The 21,000-nt window shown below is 38.0% G+C and overlaps 1 protein-coding gene across 1 annotated transcript in view; it reads left to right on the top strand.

The window, feature by feature from the left end:
* PARD3B (par-3 family cell polarity regulator beta) overlaps positions 1–21,000 on the top strand; it is a 1,522,095-nt gene that overhangs the window by 820,875 nt on the left and 680,220 nt on the right. Inside the window, exon 5 of the mRNA XM_042783151.1 lies at positions 15,301–15,389. Within this exon, the coding sequence (XP_042639085.1) occupies positions 15,301–15,389 (89 nt within the window). The remainder of the gene's footprint in view (positions 1–15,300; positions 15,390–21,000) is intronic.

Raw genomic sequence — 21,000 nt, 5'->3', positions numbered from 1 at the left:
CTTCCGTAGTGATACTGCCTCGGAAACCCAAGGAGGGGTCGCTATGAGTCGGGGCCGACTCGACGGCACATAACAACAACAACAACAACTTCACTGTATATATGGTATCTTAACTAGAGTCAAACTTGATTGAAACACATTTCAGCCAGCAAGATGAAAGCTGTTAAGGCAGAATTTTTTGTAATTGTTGAATTACCCTGACTTCTTCAAGTCTTTTTATATTTACTAGCTTTAGGTGATAATTTGTAGTAGTAAATTAGACCCTAGTGCCATTAAACTGTCCATTTTGAAAGTTATGAATTCTAAATATTTGAGAAGATCGAATAGTTTGAGATTAAGTGAAAGAGAAGTAGATATTTACAATACCTTTGATCATATTTTATGGTAGGAGCATGGTCTGAAGCAGACGCCTGTGGGAGAATGCTGAGTTCTTCAATATTTCACCCTTTTATTAATGGACATTATTATCTTAGTGCACTTAAGCATTGGACTCAAGTAGTTTGAATGCTATAAAAGAACTAAGAAAAAAATAACTATAACTGGGTGGGAGAAATAATCCAATTATCAATCAAACTGTTGATTAGGAACATCTTTCATTGTGTGTATCAGCCTTTGTTTGGAAAAAAAAAAAAGTTACATTATGTTTCCTACTTTTCTTTTTCACATTCTTTGAAATGTGTTATTCAAATATGTGTAGGAAATAATGAACATTAAAATACGGGTTGCAGAAATGCCTTGTTGAACTTTTGAACTTTCCGTAATTTTAAAGATTTTAAAGCAACCTTTCGTTGAATATATTTGTGAGAGAAGCATCATACCCATTGAAGTGGGTGGGCCTTATGCTGTAAATTTAAAGGAGCTAATGAAATGCTGATCATGATCTCAATAGCGATTTTTACTTTTGAAACCTTGATGAGACTGATCAATGGGTCTAGTTCATTCAGATCTCACAAATAAACCAGTATTTTTAACTCACTATGGTTTTGACCACCTGGTAACAGGTTTAGTCAAGACTATTTTATACATTTCTACAAAAACAAACAAGCAAAAGAAAACCGGAGTGGGGAAAAAAAAGAAAGAAAGAAAAACCTAATAAATAAATAAAAAGCCAGCAGACAAAATGTGTATTGAGTATGCATTATTTTTTAAGTTATTGTTTACATTTCTTTTGTCAATTTTAAACCATAACCCTGGCTGATCTTCACAGTGAATTCTAACTGTGCTAATTATTGGCACTACAGAGGAAAGGAAATATTCAAGGAAAGATCATAGGAAATTAAAAATAAAAAGGGATATGTAGGCAAAGTTTTAGTTTTATTTCAATTGTATGTTGCCTCATGCTATAAATTTGTGCATCAAAAGTTATATAGAAATCAGAATGTTAAAAAAAGTAAAAATAATACATGCTATGAGACTTTGCTTCTCAAGGGATATTTTCCAAGAAAATGTTTGTTAAAATCAATAATTACACCTTAAATTATTTGTTGGAGAATTTCTATATGTATATTTCTTCAGTGAGAGTTTACCTGCCTTACTATTTGGTATAATTTCACTAAGTACTATGACATTTCCAAACCTAGAATAGACCTTAGGAATTCTTTAAATGTCTTACCACCCATTTTACAGATAATAAAATTGAGGGTCAGGAGATTAGGTGTCTGTTTACCTGGAAAAGGAATGACAGAACTTCTCTTGGAACCTAGTTTTCTTTATATTAGACCAGAGCTTATTTTTCTACTATTGATTTTTTTTTTTCCTTTTAACTTTGCTTTCTGCTCTGATGCTATTAAAATCATTCATTATCTCTTGGATACAAACCAGATGAAGAGAACATGTGACCATGCACGAATATGTTGAGGATGAATGTGTGTAGGCCATAATCTACAACTGCATGATCCCTGGGAAAACAGTCAAGTACAAGGTGTTGACTTTTAGTTTTAGTATTTAAAAAGTCCAAAGTTGTTTAAACTCATTCCAGTTTCACTCCATATGTATTAAGTTAACATATACTCTTGGCTTAACAGTGTGTGTATGTGTATACAAAAAAGTTTTGAGATACGCAGCTCTGGTGGCATAGTGCCTAAAGCACTTAACTACAAGGCTGGTGATTCAAACCCACCAGCAACTCCTTGGAAGGAAGGTTGGGCAATCTACTATAATGATACTGCCTCAGAAACCCAAGGCGGGGTCATTATGAGTCAGATCTGACTCAACAACAGTGAGTAATTAATGTTAATCCTTTCACCTGCTTTTAAGATTAGCATAGTGTTTATGGTCTACTTGTGTTAGATACTGCCTGGTTTAAAAATCAGGAAGAGAGTGCATCAGGGTTGTATCCTTTCACCATACTTTTGGTCTATATGCTGAGAAAATAATCCAAGAAGCTGGACTATGTGAAGAAAAATGTGGTATCAGGATTGGAGGAAAACTCATTAACAACCTGCAATACACTAATAACACAATTTTGCTTTCTGAAAGTGAGGATGACTTTAAGCACTTATTGATGAAGATTAAAGAGTACAGTCTGCAGTATGGATTACACCTCAATATAAAGAAAACAAAAGTCCTCAAGACTGGTCCAATAAACAGCTTCATGGTGGATGGAGAAAATATTGAAGTTGTCAAAGAATTCACATTACTTGATTCCACAATCAACACCAATGGAAACAGCAGCCAAGATATCAAAAGACGCATTGCATTGGACAAATCTGCTGCAAAAGACCTCTTTTAGGTGTTGAAGAGCAAAGATGTCTCTTTGAAGACTTAGGTACATCTAACCCAAGTCAAGATATTTTCAATAGCTTCATATGCATGTGAGAGCTGGACAAGGAATAAGGAAGACCAAAGACGAGTTGATGCTTTTGAGTTGTGGTGCTGGTGAAGAATACTGAAAGAACCATGGACTGCCAAAAGAACTAACAAATCTGTCCTGGAGGAAGTGCAGCCAAACTGCTCCTTGGAAGCAAGAATGGCCAGACTCCGTCTCACCTACTTTGGTAATGTTGTCAGAAGGGACCATTCCCTGAAGAAGGATATCATGCTTGGTAAAGTGGAGGGTCAATGAAAAGGGGGAAGGCCTTCAACAAGGTGGGTTGACACAGTGGCTGCAACATGGGCTCAGGTATAGCAAGGATTGTGAGGTTGGTGCAGGACTGGGCAGTGTTTTGTTCTGTTGTACATAGGGTTGCTATGAGTCCAAGATGACTCGATGGCACCTAACAACAACAATTGTGTTCTTAAAATAAGTTTTAAAAATGCAGTTATTAGAACACAGTCTCTAGTATAATAAAATATTTGATCGTTTTCCAGCTAATCATCTCCTTTTTTTAATTTATATTTATTTTTTATAACTTTTTATTGTGATTTGAGTTTACAGAGCAATTGGTTTGCCATTCAACTGTTCCTATACATTTTGTTTTGTGAGGTTGACTGCATTCCCTGCAATGTAACAGCTGTCCTACTGTCTGTTCATCCTTCTTTCCTATCCCTTCCTGTCTGAGCTTTATCCCTGGACAAATGTTGCCCTTTTAATCTTGTAGGTTGATTGTTCTAAGGAGTGTATGGCTCCCTGGTGTCATTGTTCGTTTTAAAGGCCTGCCTATTGTTTGGCTAACTGTTGAGACATGGGGATGAGTTCCAGACTTGAAGGTTGCCTAAGGGCCATGATCTCAGGGGTTCCACCAATCTCTAGTCGGCCAGGAAATCTACTTTTTATGAATTTGAGTTTTGTTCCACATTTTTCTCCCGTTCTATCCAGGACCTTCTGTTGAGATCCTTTTCAGAATGGTAAGGAAGCAGGGGTATCAGGTACCATCTGGTTCTTCTGGTCTCAGGCTCATGGAGGTTGGAGTTCATGTGATCCTTTAGTCGTTTGAACTAACTGTTTCAAATCATCTCCTTAATATTTCATAATATTGTATTTTTTTCCTTTAGTTTTCTTAAAATCAATAACAAAAAATCAATATAAAGTAAATAAATTTCACATGTTTGCGTTCAAACTTAAATGTTAGGAGACATCATGCTAAGATATTTTGATTCTTTCTTTGACCTTCAGTTTCACTTAAGACAAGACATTAATCTTTTGCTCTTGAATACTTCCATTTATAAAGTTTGGATAGGAAGGGCAAGAAATGATCTAGAATTTTTTTAAGTACACATTTAATTATATGTGAAATATTTTGAGGTCTCTGAAAAAAGGCAAATTATATGCAAGTTATATTTTGATAATGTCTTTAGAGGAAAGAAATGTCTAGAAAATCAGTGATGAGGTCTCCATTCATTAAGTCAGCAAGTCTTTAGCATGCTGCAATTAAAAAAGCATGAATTGAGAATCAGGAATCCTAGATACTGTTTTTTTGTCATTATCACCATATGTACAAAAGAGATAGTTACTTTTCCTCTCAGCCTCTTAGTTTCTGTAGCTATAAAAGGAGTGGGCTAGACCAGTACCATCAGCACCACTTATCTAAGGACATAATACTGTTATGAATTTTGCCTAAGTCTACTTATCATGCACTAGCTACTCTAAAGCAACATTTTTCAAAGTGTTCTTCCTGGACTCATAGCGTCTGGGAAATTTTTGAAATGAAAACTCTTAAGCCACTTCCTGAATTGACTGCATCAGAACGTCAGTGGTGGGACCCAACAGTTGGTGCGTTCTGAAAGCTCCAGGGGACTCTGGTCCCCTCAAGTTTGAGAACTACTGTTTCAATAGAAGTAATAATGAATAAAATATGGCCTATTGTTTTCATCAATGTGTAAATTAGCACTTTTCAAATCTTTAGTTGTCTTGCCAATTTCTAGGTACATAAGTATACAATCTAATCTCTCTCACACAGACATGTAAAATAAGTTATGGGTGTGTTAAACTGCTGAGGCTAACATATTTTAAGGATGGATCTATGAAAGCAACTGAGATGTTTCCTATGGTAAGATATTGCTCAAAGCATGAAGAGTTTATATTAGGTCAAGCGTGAATAACAACATTCCTTCCCTACCAAATTGCATGCTAATTTCATATATGTGGTTATTAAATACAATATGTTTTACTTAGCAAAGTCTTTTATTCTAAAAAGTAATAATAACCATTCTGAAATTACACCCAGAATTATTTTAAAATTTACATTGTTTATATATGAACTCTAGACACATAACCTGATGTTCAAATCTCCTCTGTATAATATTTCTATTACTCTTCATTCTAAAATTGATGTGCCCTTTCAGAAGAAACTTGTAGTTGACTTTTCAAAATGCAAATCTTATTTTAAAATACACCTGAGCTTTTGAAACAGAACTCAAGTGCAGTTAAAATGATGTGGTTTTAAATGTAGCTAAATCCCAGTGGAGGGGGAAAAAATAAACCAAAGCCCTATCACCAATAAGTAAAAAGGAGGAGCCCTGCTGGCTCAGTGGTTAAGCACTTGGTTGCTAACTGGAAGATCAGCAGTTCTAACCCACCAGCCACTCTGTGGGAGAAAGATGTGACAGTCTGCTTCCATAATGATTACAGCATTGAAAACTCTACAGAGCAGCTCTCTTGTGTCCTGCAGGGTCATTAGGAGTCAGAATTGACTCAATGGCAATGAGTTTATAAGTAAAAAAGATGTGATTCTTTGTAAAACAGGACACTTATTTTAGTTTTCTCTGAGCAATGAAAAAGTAAAAACAAAAACAGGTGCCACTGAGTTGATTCTGACTCATGGAAACCCCGAGTGTGTCAGAGTAGAACTGTGCTCCTGGGGTTTTCAGCGGTTTCTATTTCAGTAGATCACCAGGCCTTTCTTCTCATTCACCTCCCGTGGACTCCAATTGTCAACGTTTTGCTTAACAGCCAGGCCTGTCAATCCATTGCATCACTCAGGGACTCCATCAGCAAGGAAAAACAGCTTTAAGACTTGTCTTCTTCCCCTTTGTAGCTGTGCTTGAACAAGGAAAAGCAATGGGAATTTAGGTAGCCTTTTCTTCTAAAAAGAAATTTATCAAGAGTATTAAGTTTCTTTGGGGGATGGGTAGTGTGATGGTGTTTCATGTGATACATGCTCCGGTATGAAATCAGTGACTTCCACCAACTGTGAAATATGAAATGATAGCCTGGTGCCAACACCACCGTCACCCCTGGAGAGAGGGGAGTGCCTGCTTGGTGCTCAGCCTTCTCATGCAGCTTGTGAGCGCTCGCTCACAGTTGTTAGTGCTGGTGCTAACTAAATGTAAACACCTTTACTTTCCAGCTGCTGCTAATTGGTTTGGGAATATTTATGTAAGTGTTGATTTTAAAGCTAAAAATAGTGCGGTGATGTTTAAATCGAACTCATTCTGGCTGTCAGAAGTGCACCCGTCATCCTGAAAGTGTTGCTAAAAATGTTCACTTTTTAAAAATTGTAGTAATTAAACTTGTCTGTTGTGAAAGCCACATATGATAGTTTCCTGCTCTGATCCAAGAGGTAGAGGACAAACTTCTGTAAGGCCTCTGCCCAGTTGACAAGACTTGACCTCCTGCTGAACTCTATTAGAGAGAAGAGCATTGTGGTGTGGGCCAGAAGAGAAGCAAAAGTAAATTTTGAAATGGTTCTGTGCTCTTATCACTTATGCAGCTGATGACATCCCTCAATTTAAGTTAACATTAATATTAATTAATATTTCTTATCGTGGTTGTTCAACATCTTTTCTTACATCTCTAGTTCTTCATAATCAGGATTATTTTTGCTCCTTACATCCAAATTAAAAAGTCATTATTTTACAGATTTCTCTCAAAGTTACTTAAATAAGCTATGATGAAATAAATATTTCTGGATAGGTGTGACTCTACATTTCACCATGTAATTTAGTAAAGTAAAAGCCTAAGTACTCTTAAATTGCTGCTTGTCAATTATTTTGCAATTTTTGGAAAAAGTGATTTAAGGTATTCTGTTAATAAATGAGCTGCCTTTGTCCATAAGTCTTGAAACACTGTGCTCTTAGAGTAGTATTGAGGTCAAATTTGAGTTGGCTTTGTAACCTTGTAGGATGCCCTAAGCTTCTGTCTGCTTGCCCCATCCCTGCAGAATGCAATATATATATTGCAATATACAGAAAAGATTTTACCAGGTGACAGATATTGCCCATTATTTGAGTTGATAAGCCATAGTTACAACCCTTTATGATAGCTGCAAAACGGCAGAGTGTTTTTGGTGATACTTCTAATACATTCAAATTCTTGTTTTAGAACATGTAAGTCTGTGAATGTGTGTATTCTTTTTAATTCTGTTTTTACTGACATGATTGCTCTCAAACTGTAGTCAATTCAGAATTATCCTTGAGCATATTATCGCATTGAAATTGGCCCAATATTGCTTTCAAATTCTAATTGACATTTTCATATACTTGGCGTATTAAGTAGTTTGTTGACATAAATACAATCTTTACTTACCATGTAACTAGAACTAGAAGAAGTAAATTATTTAACCTTGTGGAGTGTTGATTTGAACCAGAAAGTGTGTTATCTTCCTTCCTTGGCAAACGGATAAAGAAAGTTCTACTTGGAGAGGAAGCAAAAAGGCAAAATATATATTTAAACCTTTGTAGCAAATATTCTAATTATTTTTTCTTTGACTTCCTGGGGATTTTGATATCTGTGCAGATTTATAAAGCCAGATATAAATAATTTCTTTTAATGAACTGCCACTTATATTTGTGCATGTGTCTGTCCTGCCAGATCCCTCATTAGCATGGATAACTAAGAAATAGTTATATATGCTAGATTTTTTCAGAGAAATGTATGCAGTAGGAAAATATAAGTAGTTTGGTGTGAGAGCTGAATCAGCAAAAAAGCACTATCTCAAAGACTGCCCTCACTTCTGACACCAACTGCAAGTTTGGTAGGTGTTTTGGTTACTTCATGCTGCTCTACCAGAAATACCATAAGTGGATGGCTTTTAACTCACAGGAGTTTATTCTCTTACAGTTTGGAGGCCAGAAGTCCAAGTTCAAAGTGCCAGGCTCTAGGGGCTGAGTGAAAGCCCCTCGATCTTGGGCTTTAGCTCTACCTCTTTCTCCTGGCCCACTGAAGCTGGTGGGTTTCTTCACCCAGGCATCTGTTGGCTGCTGAGGCTGACAAACCCGAGGTTGACAAGTAAAAAGGCACGGTCCCGATATTACCAAAGCACACAGCATGCCATTGATTCAAGTCCGTTAAGAGTCCCAAGATCAGCAGACAACATGGCAGGGTGCTGAACAACGACTTAGCGACATGCAGGATTTAAGTGTGCCAAAAGCTACAGACCATTCCTAAAGCTTTTCCTTATATGCTAGGAGGAGACCACATTGCTAAGAACTACTCAGCTGCTCACAGTACATTCCACCATGGAATTGTTTACCAGTATCATCATGGGAAATACTACATCCAGCTGCCCAGCCACTCAAAACCAGGCCCAGCCATGTTGACACATAACCTTAATCACCACAGTAAGGTTTCCAAAATGACCTTTGGCTCAGTAATTCACTAGAAGGGGTTATAATATTTGCTGAAAGCTATTGTAATCAGAGTTATTGGTCATTACAGGGAAAAGATAAAAGTTAAAATCAGCCAATAGAAGCAGCACATAAAGCAGAGTCCAGGAAAAATACCAAATATGGAGCCTCTTCATCTCCCCACGGAGTTAGGATGTGTTACTCTCTTGGAATTAATGTGTGATGACATTGTTCAATAATTTCCACATTCTGTAGGATCACCTTTCTTTGGAATGGGTACAAATATGGATCTCTTCCAGTCAGTTGGCCAGGTAGCTGTCTTCCAAATCTCTCGGCATAGCCGAGTGAGTGCCTCCAATGCAGCATCAGTTTGTTGAAACATCTCAATGGGTATTCCATCAGTTCCTGGAGCCTTGTTTTTTTGCCACTTCCTTCAGTGCTGCTTCGACTTCTTCTTTCAGAACCATTGGTTCTTGATTATATGCTACCTCCTGAAATGGATGAACATCGACCAATTCCTTTGGATACAGTGACTCCATGTATTCTTTCCATCTTCTTTTGATGTTTCCGGCATTCAATATATTGCCCATAGACTCTTTCAGTATTGCAACTTGAGGCTTAATTTTTTCCCTCAATTCTTTCAGCTTGAGAAATGCTGAGCATGTTCTTCCCTTTTGGCTTTCCAACTCCACGTCTTTTCACATTTTATGATAATGATTGACTTCCTCTTCTCGAGCTGCTATTCAAAATATTCAGCTTTTATTCTGTTGATTCTCCCACCCACTTTAGCTCCTCTCTGTCCAAGGGCAAGTTTCAGAGTCTCTTCTAACATCCATTTTGGTCCTTTCTCCCCTTCCTGTCTTTTTAATGACCTCTTGCTTTCTTCACGGATGATGTTCTTGATGTCATCCCACAATTCCTCTGGTTTTCAGTCATTGGTGTTCAATGCATCAAATCTGTTCTTTAGATGTCTCTAAATTCAGGAGGGATATAATCAAGGTCATATTTTGGCTCTTGTGGACTTGTTTTAATTGTCTTCAACCTCAACTTGAACTTGGATATGAGTAGTTGATGTTCTGTTCCACAGTCAGCTCTTGGCCTCGTTTTGGCTGAAGACATTGAGCTTCTGCATCATCTCTTGCCACAGATGTAGTCAGTCTGATTCCTGTGTGCTCCAGCTGGCAAAATCCACATGTATAGCTGCCATTTGTGTTATTAAGAAATGAATAAGTCATTGGTCTTTCAAAATTCTATCATGTGATCTCCAGTGTCATTTCTATGTCCAAGATCAAATTTTCCAACTACTGGTGATTCTTCTTTGTTTCCAACTTCTCCATTCCAATCACCAGTGATAATTAGCACATCTTGATTGCATGTTTGCTCAATTTCAGATTGTAGAAGTTAGTAAAAATCTTCAATTTCCTCACCTTTTGTTTTGGTGGTTGGTGAGTAAGTTTGAATAGTAGTAGTATTAACTGGCCTGCCTTGTAGGCTTATGGATATTATTCTATCACTGACAGCATTGTACTGCAGGATAGATCTTGAAACATTCTTTGTGATGATGAATGCCACACCATCCCTCTTCAATTTGTCATTCTTGGCGTAGTAGATCATATGGTTGACCGATTCAAAATGGCCAAAATCAGTCCATTTCAGCTCACTAATGCCTAGGATATCAATCTTTATGCATTCCATTTCATTTTTGACAACTTCCAATTTTCCTCAATTCATACTTTGAACATTCCATGTCGTGATTAGCAATGGATGTTTTCAACTGTTGCTTCTCATATTGAGTTGTACCACTTCAGCAAATGGAGGCTCCAAAAGCTCTACTTTATCCATATCATTAAGGAAGGCTCTACTCTGATGAGGCAGATCTTTCCCAGTCATATTTTGAGTGCCTTCTGCCCTGAGGGGCTCATCTTCTGGCACTGTATTGGATGATGTTTAAGGTCTATTCATAAACTTTTCCAGTAATATATCAGACGGTGTTTCACTACTACTCATAAGGTTTTCCCTGGCCAATTCTTTGAGAAGTGGATGGCCTCTTCCTTCTTCCAAGCCTGTCTCAATGTGGACACTCCACCGAAACCAGTTCACCACGGGCACCCCTCCTGGCACAGCCTCCAGTCTCACAGCAACATGCAAGCCACCACAATACGACAAACTGACAGACAAGTTCATCTCCCTTAGCTCTTCCAACCAGTATGCTCACTTCCTGGGCTTTCCGCTGCTTGTTCCGGCTGCTGACCCTATCTGCCACTGCTTCCTGCCACCTGGGGACTCTCCCTGCCTTACCTGTTCCAGCCAGCAGCCCTGTCTGCTGCTGCTTCCAGTCTTCTTCACTTTCAGCAAGGAAGGTTGTGTCATCTGCATATCACAGTATGAGAGATGAAGTCTGGCTATTCTAGCTTCTAAGGAGCATCATGGCTTTACTTCTTTCTAGTAGTTCTTCTGGCATACTCTATATTCTGGGATATTTGATATTCTTTGCCAACACCATAATTCAAAGGCATCAGTTCCTCTGAGGTCTTCCTTATTCGCTGTCCAGATTTCACATATATATAAGGCTATTGAAAATGGCTTGAATCAGGCACACCTTGTTTTGGTTACCTAGTGCCACTCTGACAGGGATGTGCCACAAATAGGATGGCTTGAACAAACAAGAGTTTATTCTCTTAACAGGTTAGAGGCTTCAAGTATGAGTTCAAAGTGCTGGGCTCTAGGGGCTGGGTACAAGCCTTGTGCTTCAGCTCTGCCTTCTGCTCCCGGCCCACTGAAGCTGGAAGCTTTTCTTCACTCAGACAGCTGCTGGCTGTTGAGGCTACAATCCCAAGATCAACAAGTAAAAAGGCACAGCCCCAATGTTACCAAACAACATGGCAGGCTGCTAATTGAAGTCCAAATGTCCCAAGATTGGCAGGGCAGGGCAGGCTGGTGAACCACGACTTAGATACATGTAGGGTTCAAGTGTGCTAAAAAACTGGAGACCTTCCTCAAAACTTCTCTTTATATATGGGAGACAGACCACATCCCTAAAGCAGGTACTCAGCTGCTCAGGGCGCTTTCCACGATAGAGTTGATTGCCAGTCTCACCACGGGCAATAACTACATCCAACTTCCCAGCCACTCAGCCAGGCCCAGTCAACTTGACAACAACCTTAACTATCACATGCCTTAGTCCTCAAGTGACATCTTTGCTCTGGAATGCTGTAAAGAGGTCTTTTGCAGCACATTTGCCCAACACAATAAGTCATTTATCTTGACTGTTTCTTCTCTAGGTGTCATTTGTGGATCCAAGTAAAATGAAATCCCTGGCAACTTTGAACTCTTCCGCATTTATCGTTATGTTGCTTAAGGGTCCAGGTGTGAGGATCTTTGTTTTCTTTATGTTGAGGTGTAATCTATGCTGAAGGCTGTAGTCTTTGACTTTCATCATTGTGTGCTTCCAGTCTTCACTTTCAGCAAGCAAGGTTGTGTCATCTGTGTATCACAGGTTGTTAATGAGTCTTCTCCAACCCCGATGCTGTGCTTGTCTTCAAAAAGGCCAGGTTTTCTGATTAGTTGCTTAGCGTACAAACGGAATACATACAGTGAAAGGCTGCAGCCCTGAGGCATACCTTCCTGGTTTAAAGCATGTGGTGCCTCGTGTTCTGTTCTCAGGACTGCCTCTTGGTCTGTGTGCAGCTTCCTTGTGACACAATTCCGTGTCCTGGATAAAGTGCGTTTTTGTTTGTTCCGTTTCTCTCTTCTTTCTGATTTAAATTACTTCTGCCCAAACTATTCATTGTAAAACTGTGTAAATGAGCTCATAATCTAAAAAGATGTAATTTGTGTAACAGTAGTAACACAAAGCAAGGGAGAAGGAACAGAGCTACATAGGAACAAAGTTTTTGTATGCAATTAAAATTAAGTTGACAATCACTAGATTGTTTATTACAAAAGCAGGAGAAAAGGAGGGGCAGTGGGACAAAAAAGATATAAAATATAGAAACAAATAGCAAATGCAGGTATAATCCTACTTTACAGGTAAATACGTCAAATGTAGATCGACTAAACAGTCAAAAATATGAGATTGGCAGAACAAGTTAAATAATAATCCAGGCATATGCTGTCTGCCAGAGATACACTTTATATTCAAAAACACAAACTATTGTCTGTAAAAGGATGAGAACGATATATCATGCAAACAATAATCAAAACAGAATTGGAGTGACCATATTAATATGAGACAAAATAAAGTTTGAGACAAAAATGGTTGCTAGGGACAAAGAAGACATTTTATAGTAATAAAAGAGCCAAATTATCAGGAAGATAAAACAATCATAAACATAAACACTTAACAACAGAGTCTTGAGATACATGAAGGAAACTAGCAGAATTGAAAGGAGAAATAGACAATTCAACAGTAATAGCTGGAGACATCAGTACTCCTGTTTCACTAGTGGATAGGACAGCCAGGCAGAAGATCAACAAGGAAATAAGATCAACAGGAAACACCGTAAATCAACTATACCTAAAAGACATTGGTAGAAAACTATAACGATAGTGGCATATACATTCTTCTCGAGTGTACATGGAGCATGCCCCAGAATGGACCATATGTGTGGCTGTCAAACAAGCCTCAATGTGTTGAATAGAATTGAAGTAATAAAAAGTGTGTTTTCCAGTCACAATGGCCTAATACTACAAAACAGTAACAGAAGGAAATTTGGGCAATACATAAATGTGTGGAAAATAAATAATACATTTAAATAAATAATACATGAGTAAATGAGAAATAACAAGTGAAATTAGAAAATATTATGAGATGAATTGAAACAACAGCATAGTCTGATAAAGGCTACCTACAAAAAACTCACAGCTAGCATCTTATTTAAGCTGAATTCTTTGTATGTGAGAGAAGGAACAACGTAAGAACATCTGCTCTTACTACTTCTATTCAACATTGTTCTGAAGGTTCTAGCCGGGGTGATAAGGCAAGAAAAGGAATTAAGGGCCAGATTGGAAAGGAAGAAGTGAAACTATTTCTGTTCACAAATGACATGACCATGGGTACAGAAATCCTGGAGAATCCATAAACAAAAGAAACTACTAGAACTAATAAACACATTCACCAGGATTGCAGGATATAATATAAATATATCAATATAAATTGTATTTCTGTACACTAGCAATGAAAAATCCAAAGGTGAAATGAAGAAAACATTGTTATTTATAACATCAAAAATAGCGTAAATGAAGACATCAAATATCCTGACAAGTACAATTGTCGCAAATACATTTTTTTAATTCTCCACCTCAGTATTTTTCTAACCTGCCTCATCCTTTCTTCTGTTCTCTCTAAGCATATGCCAAACCCTTCACAACAACATGAATGGTCAGAAGCTTTCAAAAGCATTCATAGTTTAAGATTTGCTGCCTTCAACTGTGAAGTGTTCTTTAACCTAATGGATTTTCCCCCTTTATCCCTGTGGAAAGGAGAAAAAGAAAAATAAAAAATAAAATAAAATAAAATCTAGTATAGACACAAAACTATCAAATCCTGCATAGAATGTTGCTACTTAGTCTAAGTTTTGTTTTTCACTGAATTCATTAAGACAGACTACTTAAGTGGCTGCTATGTTTTGCTTTCATTGAAATATTAATTCTTTTGTATTCAAGCTCTTATATTAATAAACTTAATAAGTTAATAAGTTCTAATATTATTTTACCTTTTTGTTAAAATGATGTTTTCAGATCCATAAATGTTCTGTTTACTGGTGTGGCTATTGATAATGGGTATTTTTCCATAAGGCTTTTTCTTAAAGTGCAGCCACAGTCTAAAACTAAAAGTACTGGTTTGATGGTGGGACTCTACGTCTGGTGGTGGGAAGAGTGATGTTTCTGCAGAGTTACTGTGTTGAAATACAATTTCAAGACCTAGCAAAGAACTGATAGCTTACATAAATAAAAATATGAATCAGCCTTGCTATCTAGAATCCGTCTTCTCCTCTACTGGGCTGGGTAACATCAAATTCAATTTTACTACTGTCCTGGAAGCACAGAACCTCTTTAGCCCTTTTACATCTTTGCAGTGGAAAAGCATTTACAGTTTCAGAAATTAAATGTTTCATTTTAGTTTCTCTCTGGTAAAAAAATCCTCAAAATCTCATGGTAAAGTAACAAGTCCAATTTTTTTTTTCTTCCTACAGTACTCTTGTTATGCTTCTGACAGAAATAACCTTACCACAGAACATTTTTTCATGGATTTTGCTTTCTTTATATTAGTGTCGTGGAAGGTACAAGCAAATAACATTGCATTGAAATTAATACATCAGTGGCATCTACCCTTTCATATTCTGTTCCCCTTTCCTATTAAAAAAGAGTCCTGTCCTGTTGAGTAACAGGAATCTGAATGATGTTTTTCCTGGTTGTGCAGTGGTTTAGCACTCAGCTACTAACTAAAAGTTTAGTGATTCAACCTACCAGCCACTCTGGGGAGAAAGATGTGTCAGTCTGCATCCATAAAACTTTACAGCCTTGGAAACCTTGTGGGACAGTGGTACCTTGTCCTGTTAGGTCTCTATAAGTTGGAATCAAGTTGATGGCAGCAGATAAATAATATATTCCAAAGTTCTTAATGTACTACCTTGTGTGAATGGCCCATTTAAGTATTTCAGAAACCAAACAGGAGAGAAAAAAGCATTGAAAACACTGGAGAGGTTAACACCTGTTTCCAGTCTTCAAAGAAATAGGAACATACTACACATATCCAGAGTACAACTGCCTACTCTCTCATGCTTAGGCATTTTATTCCAGTTTTCAGTTCATTATGTGTAGTATCTCTATGCTTACAGGTTTGTGTCCCTACAGGATTCCTCACAGAACATGGAAGACAGAGAAGTTATGAATGGTGTACAGACAGAATTCCTGACATCGCCAAAAACTAAAGATGCATTAAGGTATTCTCTTTTTGTGAATAAGAATATTTAGTTCTATTTGATAGTTATTTCTTTAATAATTATTCTTATTGTATAGGTAAAATCCAGTTAAGTAGAATAGTGGTACAAAACCAGTCCCAATTCCACAATTACTTGCGATAGGCACTTACTCTTTCTTCCCATTTTCTTCAAAAGATGGATTATATACTAAGCAACATATACATATGAACCACAGTTTTTCTAGTACTTTTCTGCTACCTCCATTTCTTAATTGCTTTTTTCTTTTGGACCACATTTTAAACTGAAGATGTTAGATTTTGTGGTGGTTGAGTGTTTTACTTTGCCTTTAGCTCCCCAAGTACTGCTTTATATTTTAACAATCTTTCAAAGTTTTCCTCCATGTATATAAAATGAGTCCAGTCTATCAACCACAATTTTCATATTTATTATGAAAGTAACTTGTTACGTGAAGTCAGTTACTCTCATTTTGATAAGTACTAGGTTAGCTTTTTACTAGTTTTCATTTCAGCCATGGGTACTGCCTGGGTTCAAATCACAGCTCTGATACTTTTTCCATGCAGTTAGGCAAGTTGCTTATATCTCTTTCTCTTAGTTTATGGTCTGTAAATGCTGACAATGACAAATTGAAAAGGAATGGCATCACATTCATTATCAAAAAGAACATTTCAAGATCTGTCCTCAAGTACAACACCATCAGTGATAGGATAATATCCATCAGCCTACAAGGGAGACCAATTAATAAGACTAATAGTCAAATGAAGGCACCAATCACTAATGTCAAAGATGAAGAAATTGAAAATTTTTACCAACTTCTGCAGTCTGAAACTGATCAAACATAAATCAAGGTATATTGATAATTACTGGTGACTGGAATGTGAAAATTGGAAACAAGAATGGCTGGTAGTTGGAAAATAATGGACTTGATGATAGAAAGGATGCTGGAGATCACATAATAGAATTTTGCAAGACCACAGACCTATTCATTGCAAATACCCTTTCAACAATGAAAAAAGCAACTATATACGTGGACTTCACCTAATGTAATATATAGAAATCAAATCGATGGCATCTGTGGAAAGAGATGATGGAAAAGATCAATATCATCAGTCAGAACAAGGTCAGGGGTCGAATGCAGAACAGACCATCAATCCCTCCTACGCAAATTCAACTTGAAGCTGAGGAAAATTAAAACAAGTCCACTGAAGCCTAAGTATGACCTTTGTGTATGTCCCAACTGCACATGGAGAAAATCTGAAGAATAGATTTGATGCACTGAACACTGATGACAGAAGACCAGACAAGTTGCAGGATAACATCAAGTGTATCATGTGTGAAGAAAAGCGAAAGGTCATTAAAAAACAGGAAAGAAAGAAAAAAACAAAAAAAGATGTCAGAAGAGACTCTGAAACATGTTCTTGAATGTAGAGCAACTAAAGCAACTGGAGGGAATGTTGAAGTGAAAGAGTTGAGCAGAAGTTTTCGAAGGGCAACTCAAGAAAACAAACTTTTGTAATGAAATGTGCAAAGATCTGGAGTTGGAGAACTGAAAGGGAAGAACATGCTCAGCATTTCTCAAGCTGAAATAACTGAAGACAAAATTCAAGCCTCATCTTGGCGATATCAAAGGATTCTATGGGCAAAAGGAGCTCTGGTAGCATAATGCCTGAGGTACTTGACTGCTAATCAGAAGGCTGGCGGTTCAAACCCACCAGCGACTCCTCGGAAGGAAGATGGGACAATCTACTTCCATAGTGATACTGCCTCAGAAACCCAAGGAGTGGTCGCTGTGAATTGGGTCCAACTCGACGGCACATAACAACAACAACAACATGGGGAAAATATTGAACAAAGCAGGAAGCATCAAAGGAGGATGGAAGGAATACACAGAGTCATTGTACCAAGAAGAATTGTTCCACCTTCAACCATTTTAGGGGGTAGCATATGCTCAAGAATTGATAGTATTGAAGGAAGAAGGCAAAACTAAATTCAAGGCATCAGTGAAAAACACAGCTCCAGGAATTGGCAGAATACCAACTGAGATGTTTCAACAAATGGATGAAACTTTGGAAGTGCTCACTTAATCTATGCCAAGACATAAGGAAGACAGCTAACTAGCCAACTAGCTGAAAGACATCCGTATTTGTGCCCGTTCCAAAGAAAGGTGATCCAACAGAATTCAGAAATTATCAAACGATATCATTAATATCACACACAAGCAATATTTTGCTGAAGATAATTTAAAAATGGTTGTAGCAGTACATTAACAAACAACTGCCAGAAAAGGTCTTGGGACAAGGGATATCAAGTTGATGTCAGATAGATCTTGGCTAATGTCAGCAAATAACAGAAAGAAGGTGTTTATCTGTGTTTTATTGACTATGCAAAGGCTTTCAAATGTGTGGATCATAACAAATTGTGGAAAACATTACAAAAAATGGGAATTCCAGAACACTTAATTATGCACAAGAGCTCTAGTAGTGCAGTGGTTAACATATATGGCCTCGGAAACCCAAGGAGGGGTCACTATGAGTCGAGTCTGACTCGAAGGCACATGACAAAAACAACAACCAAAAGGTTGATAGTTTGAACCTACCAGCTACTCTGTGGGAGAAAGGTGAGGCTGTCAGTTTCTGTAAACATTTACAGCCTTAGAAATGATATGGGGCAGTTTTACTCTGTCTTGTAGGTTTGCTGTGAGTCAGAATCAACTCAATAATGTGGGGGGAGGGAGGTGATTTTTTTTTTTTTTTTCAATTGTGCTTATGTGGAACCTGAACATAGACCAAGAAACAGTCACTGGAACAGAAAAAGGGGATTCTGCATGGTTTAAAATCAGAAAAGGTATTTGCCAGGCAGTTACTCAGTCTGTATGCCAAGCAAATCCGAGAAGCTAGACTATCTGAAGCAGAGCATGGCATCAGAATTGGAGGAAGACTCATTAGCAACCTGCAATATGCAGATGATACAACCTTGCTTGGTGATAGCAAACCAAGAACCAAACCAAACTCACTGCCATCGAGTCAGATGTGACTCATTGTGACCCCTCCTTGGGTTTCTGAGGCAGTGTCACTACAGAAGTAGATTGCCCAACCTTCCTTTCAAGGAGTAGCTGGTGGGTTTGAACCACCAGCCTTCTGGTTAGCAGTCAAATGCCTTAGGCACTATGGAGGACTTGAAATACTTACTGATGAAGATCAAAGACTACAGCCTTCAGTATAGATTACTAGAGTATAGCCTCTGTATAGACCTCAGCATACAGTAAACAAAAATCTGTACCACTGGATTAATAAGCAACTTCATGGAAAATGGAGAAAAGGTTTAAGTTGTCAAAGATTTCATTTTATTTGGATCCACAATCAACACCCATGGAAGCAACAGTCAAGAAATCAAATGATGTATTACATTAATCAAATCTGCTGCAAAATACCTCTTTAAAGTGTTAAAGAGCAAATATGTTACTTTGAGGACTACAATGAACCCTACCCAAACCATGGTGTTTTCAGTCACTTCATGTGCATACAGAAGCTGGACAGTGAATAAGAAAGACTGAAGAATTGATGTCTTTGAATTATGATATTGATGAAGAATATTGAATATAGCATGGGCTGCCAGAAACATATTCCTTTTGTTCAGTCCATTCATTAATAGGTGCCAAATAATTTGCACAGGATTAGCTTTAAATTATGTGAGTTATGTATGTGGTGTGTATACATACACACACACACACATATAAATACACCTATATGTTATCAGCTTTTTCAACACCAATGGGTGGATTCTCTTGAAGTTTATAACTTATAACCTGCTAAAGGGGCAAGGAGGTGTCATCTTTTGACCTCCTCTGTCTACAGAGGAAGACAGAATCAACATCAGCAGCCCAAGGCCTGTTTCTATGAGGCCAGACATGCCACCACCTTCCAGCCCTCTTACCAATTTTGACACCAACTATCCCTCCTACAGCACCCACTACCTCTCTACTGGGTTTGATAATTTCCTGCACTGGCCACACAGAACTCACAGATTATGGAGTTTATTAGGGAAGTAACAGGCTACAATTCAAGTTCAGGAATGCACTCAGGATACAATTCCTCGATCAGGATAGTCTCCTCTCTGCTATGCCCTTAAACATACCTCTATGGCCCTTGGCCTCGTGGCCTGGCCTCTGCCTCTGTGGGCCAGGTAGGCTTGCCACTCTGTCCCATACTCTTGGTTCCACTGTCACTGTCTCTCAGCTGGGTGTCTCTCTCAGCCAGCAGTGAGAGACACCTCTGCCTCTAGGAGGGCTCATTTTAAGCCTGGCAGAGTGGCAAAACTAACCAATCCCAACATCAGAGTTCTACACACCTGAGAGAGAGCAAACTTTTCCAGAAGATTACTTTGTACTGCACCAACAGAAATACCCCAGGTGGATGACTTTAACAATCAGGAGTCTAAAAGCAGCTATTCAGTTGCTCATGGCAAATTCCACCATGGAGTTAATTACTAGCCTCATTGTAGGGAATAACTACCCCCAGCTGCCCAGCCAAATTGACCCATATTTGTATGGTCCCACCCAGTAATCCAGTGGGAGTTACAAAGACTATGGCTGGAAAAGCCATACCATGTAATTCACTGCACTATATAGCCATATATTTAGATTATGCTTCTTTGAAGAACAGTCTGTACAACATTAAACATTTGGTACAGAAATCTGTAGAACACTGTTTCTGTAGGTTTGATAAGAGTTTAGGGGTACGAATAAAACCAATGCAATATTTTCATTCTTTCTACTTTTATTTTTATGGTAATTTTTAGCATTGTGAAAAGTTTGCTAATGTTTTGGCAAAATTCTGTGCACATAGCTCTCATAGAATGATCAGTTAATCAGTGTGTGAAAAAATCAGCTAAACTTTCTGCAGGTACAAGAAAGTGAGGTAAATGAAATCTGTAACATTAAAATATTATTTAATTAACACATGTGTGTATGTGTATAATTTGGTTCTTGAAATAATCTTTTTGTATAAGTTCTATTATCACCTTGGTAAGCTAACCAAACCCACCCGCTGCAATTGAGTCAATTCTAACTCATTGCAACCCTACAGCACAGAGTAGAACTGCCCCGTAGGGTTTCCAAGGCTGTGAATATTCATGGAAGCAGACTGTCACATCTTTCTTCCTCAGAGTGGCTGGTAGGTCAGAACCACTGACCTTTTGGTTAGTAGCTGAATGCTTTAAGCACTTTGCCACCAGTGCTCCTTGGTAAGCTTAGAAATTGGAATTCAGAGCAATTAAGTAACTGTTAGAGACCCCACCATAGCCCTAGTACTGAATTGGTTAAAGCACTCTGCTGCTCACTGAAAAGTTGATGGTTTGAACCCGCCAGCTGTTTCATAGGAGAAAAGACCTGGCTGTCTACTCCCATAGAAATTACATCCCAGGAAACCTTATGAGGCAGTTGTTGTGCTAGTTATGTTTGTGTGTCAGGTTGGCTGGGCCTGGTTGAGTGGCTGGGCAGCTGGTGGTAGTTATTCCCCATGATAAGACTGGCAATCAACTCCGTGGTGGGATCTACCACAAGCAGCTGAGTAGCTGCCTTTGGGATATGGTCTGCTTCCTGTATATAAGGAGAAGA

This window comes from Orycteropus afer, unplaced genomic scaffold (genome assembly GCF_000298275.1).
Source record: "Orycteropus afer afer isolate SDZICR_OR568_19922 unplaced genomic scaffold, OryAfe1.0 scaffold00002, whole genome shotgun sequence".
Lineage (NCBI taxonomy): Eukaryota > Metazoa > Chordata > Mammalia > Tubulidentata > Orycteropodidae > Orycteropus > Orycteropus afer.
The sequence above is the reverse complement of the archived record's forward strand: the minus strand, read 5'-3'. Positions and strand labels throughout refer to the sequence as shown.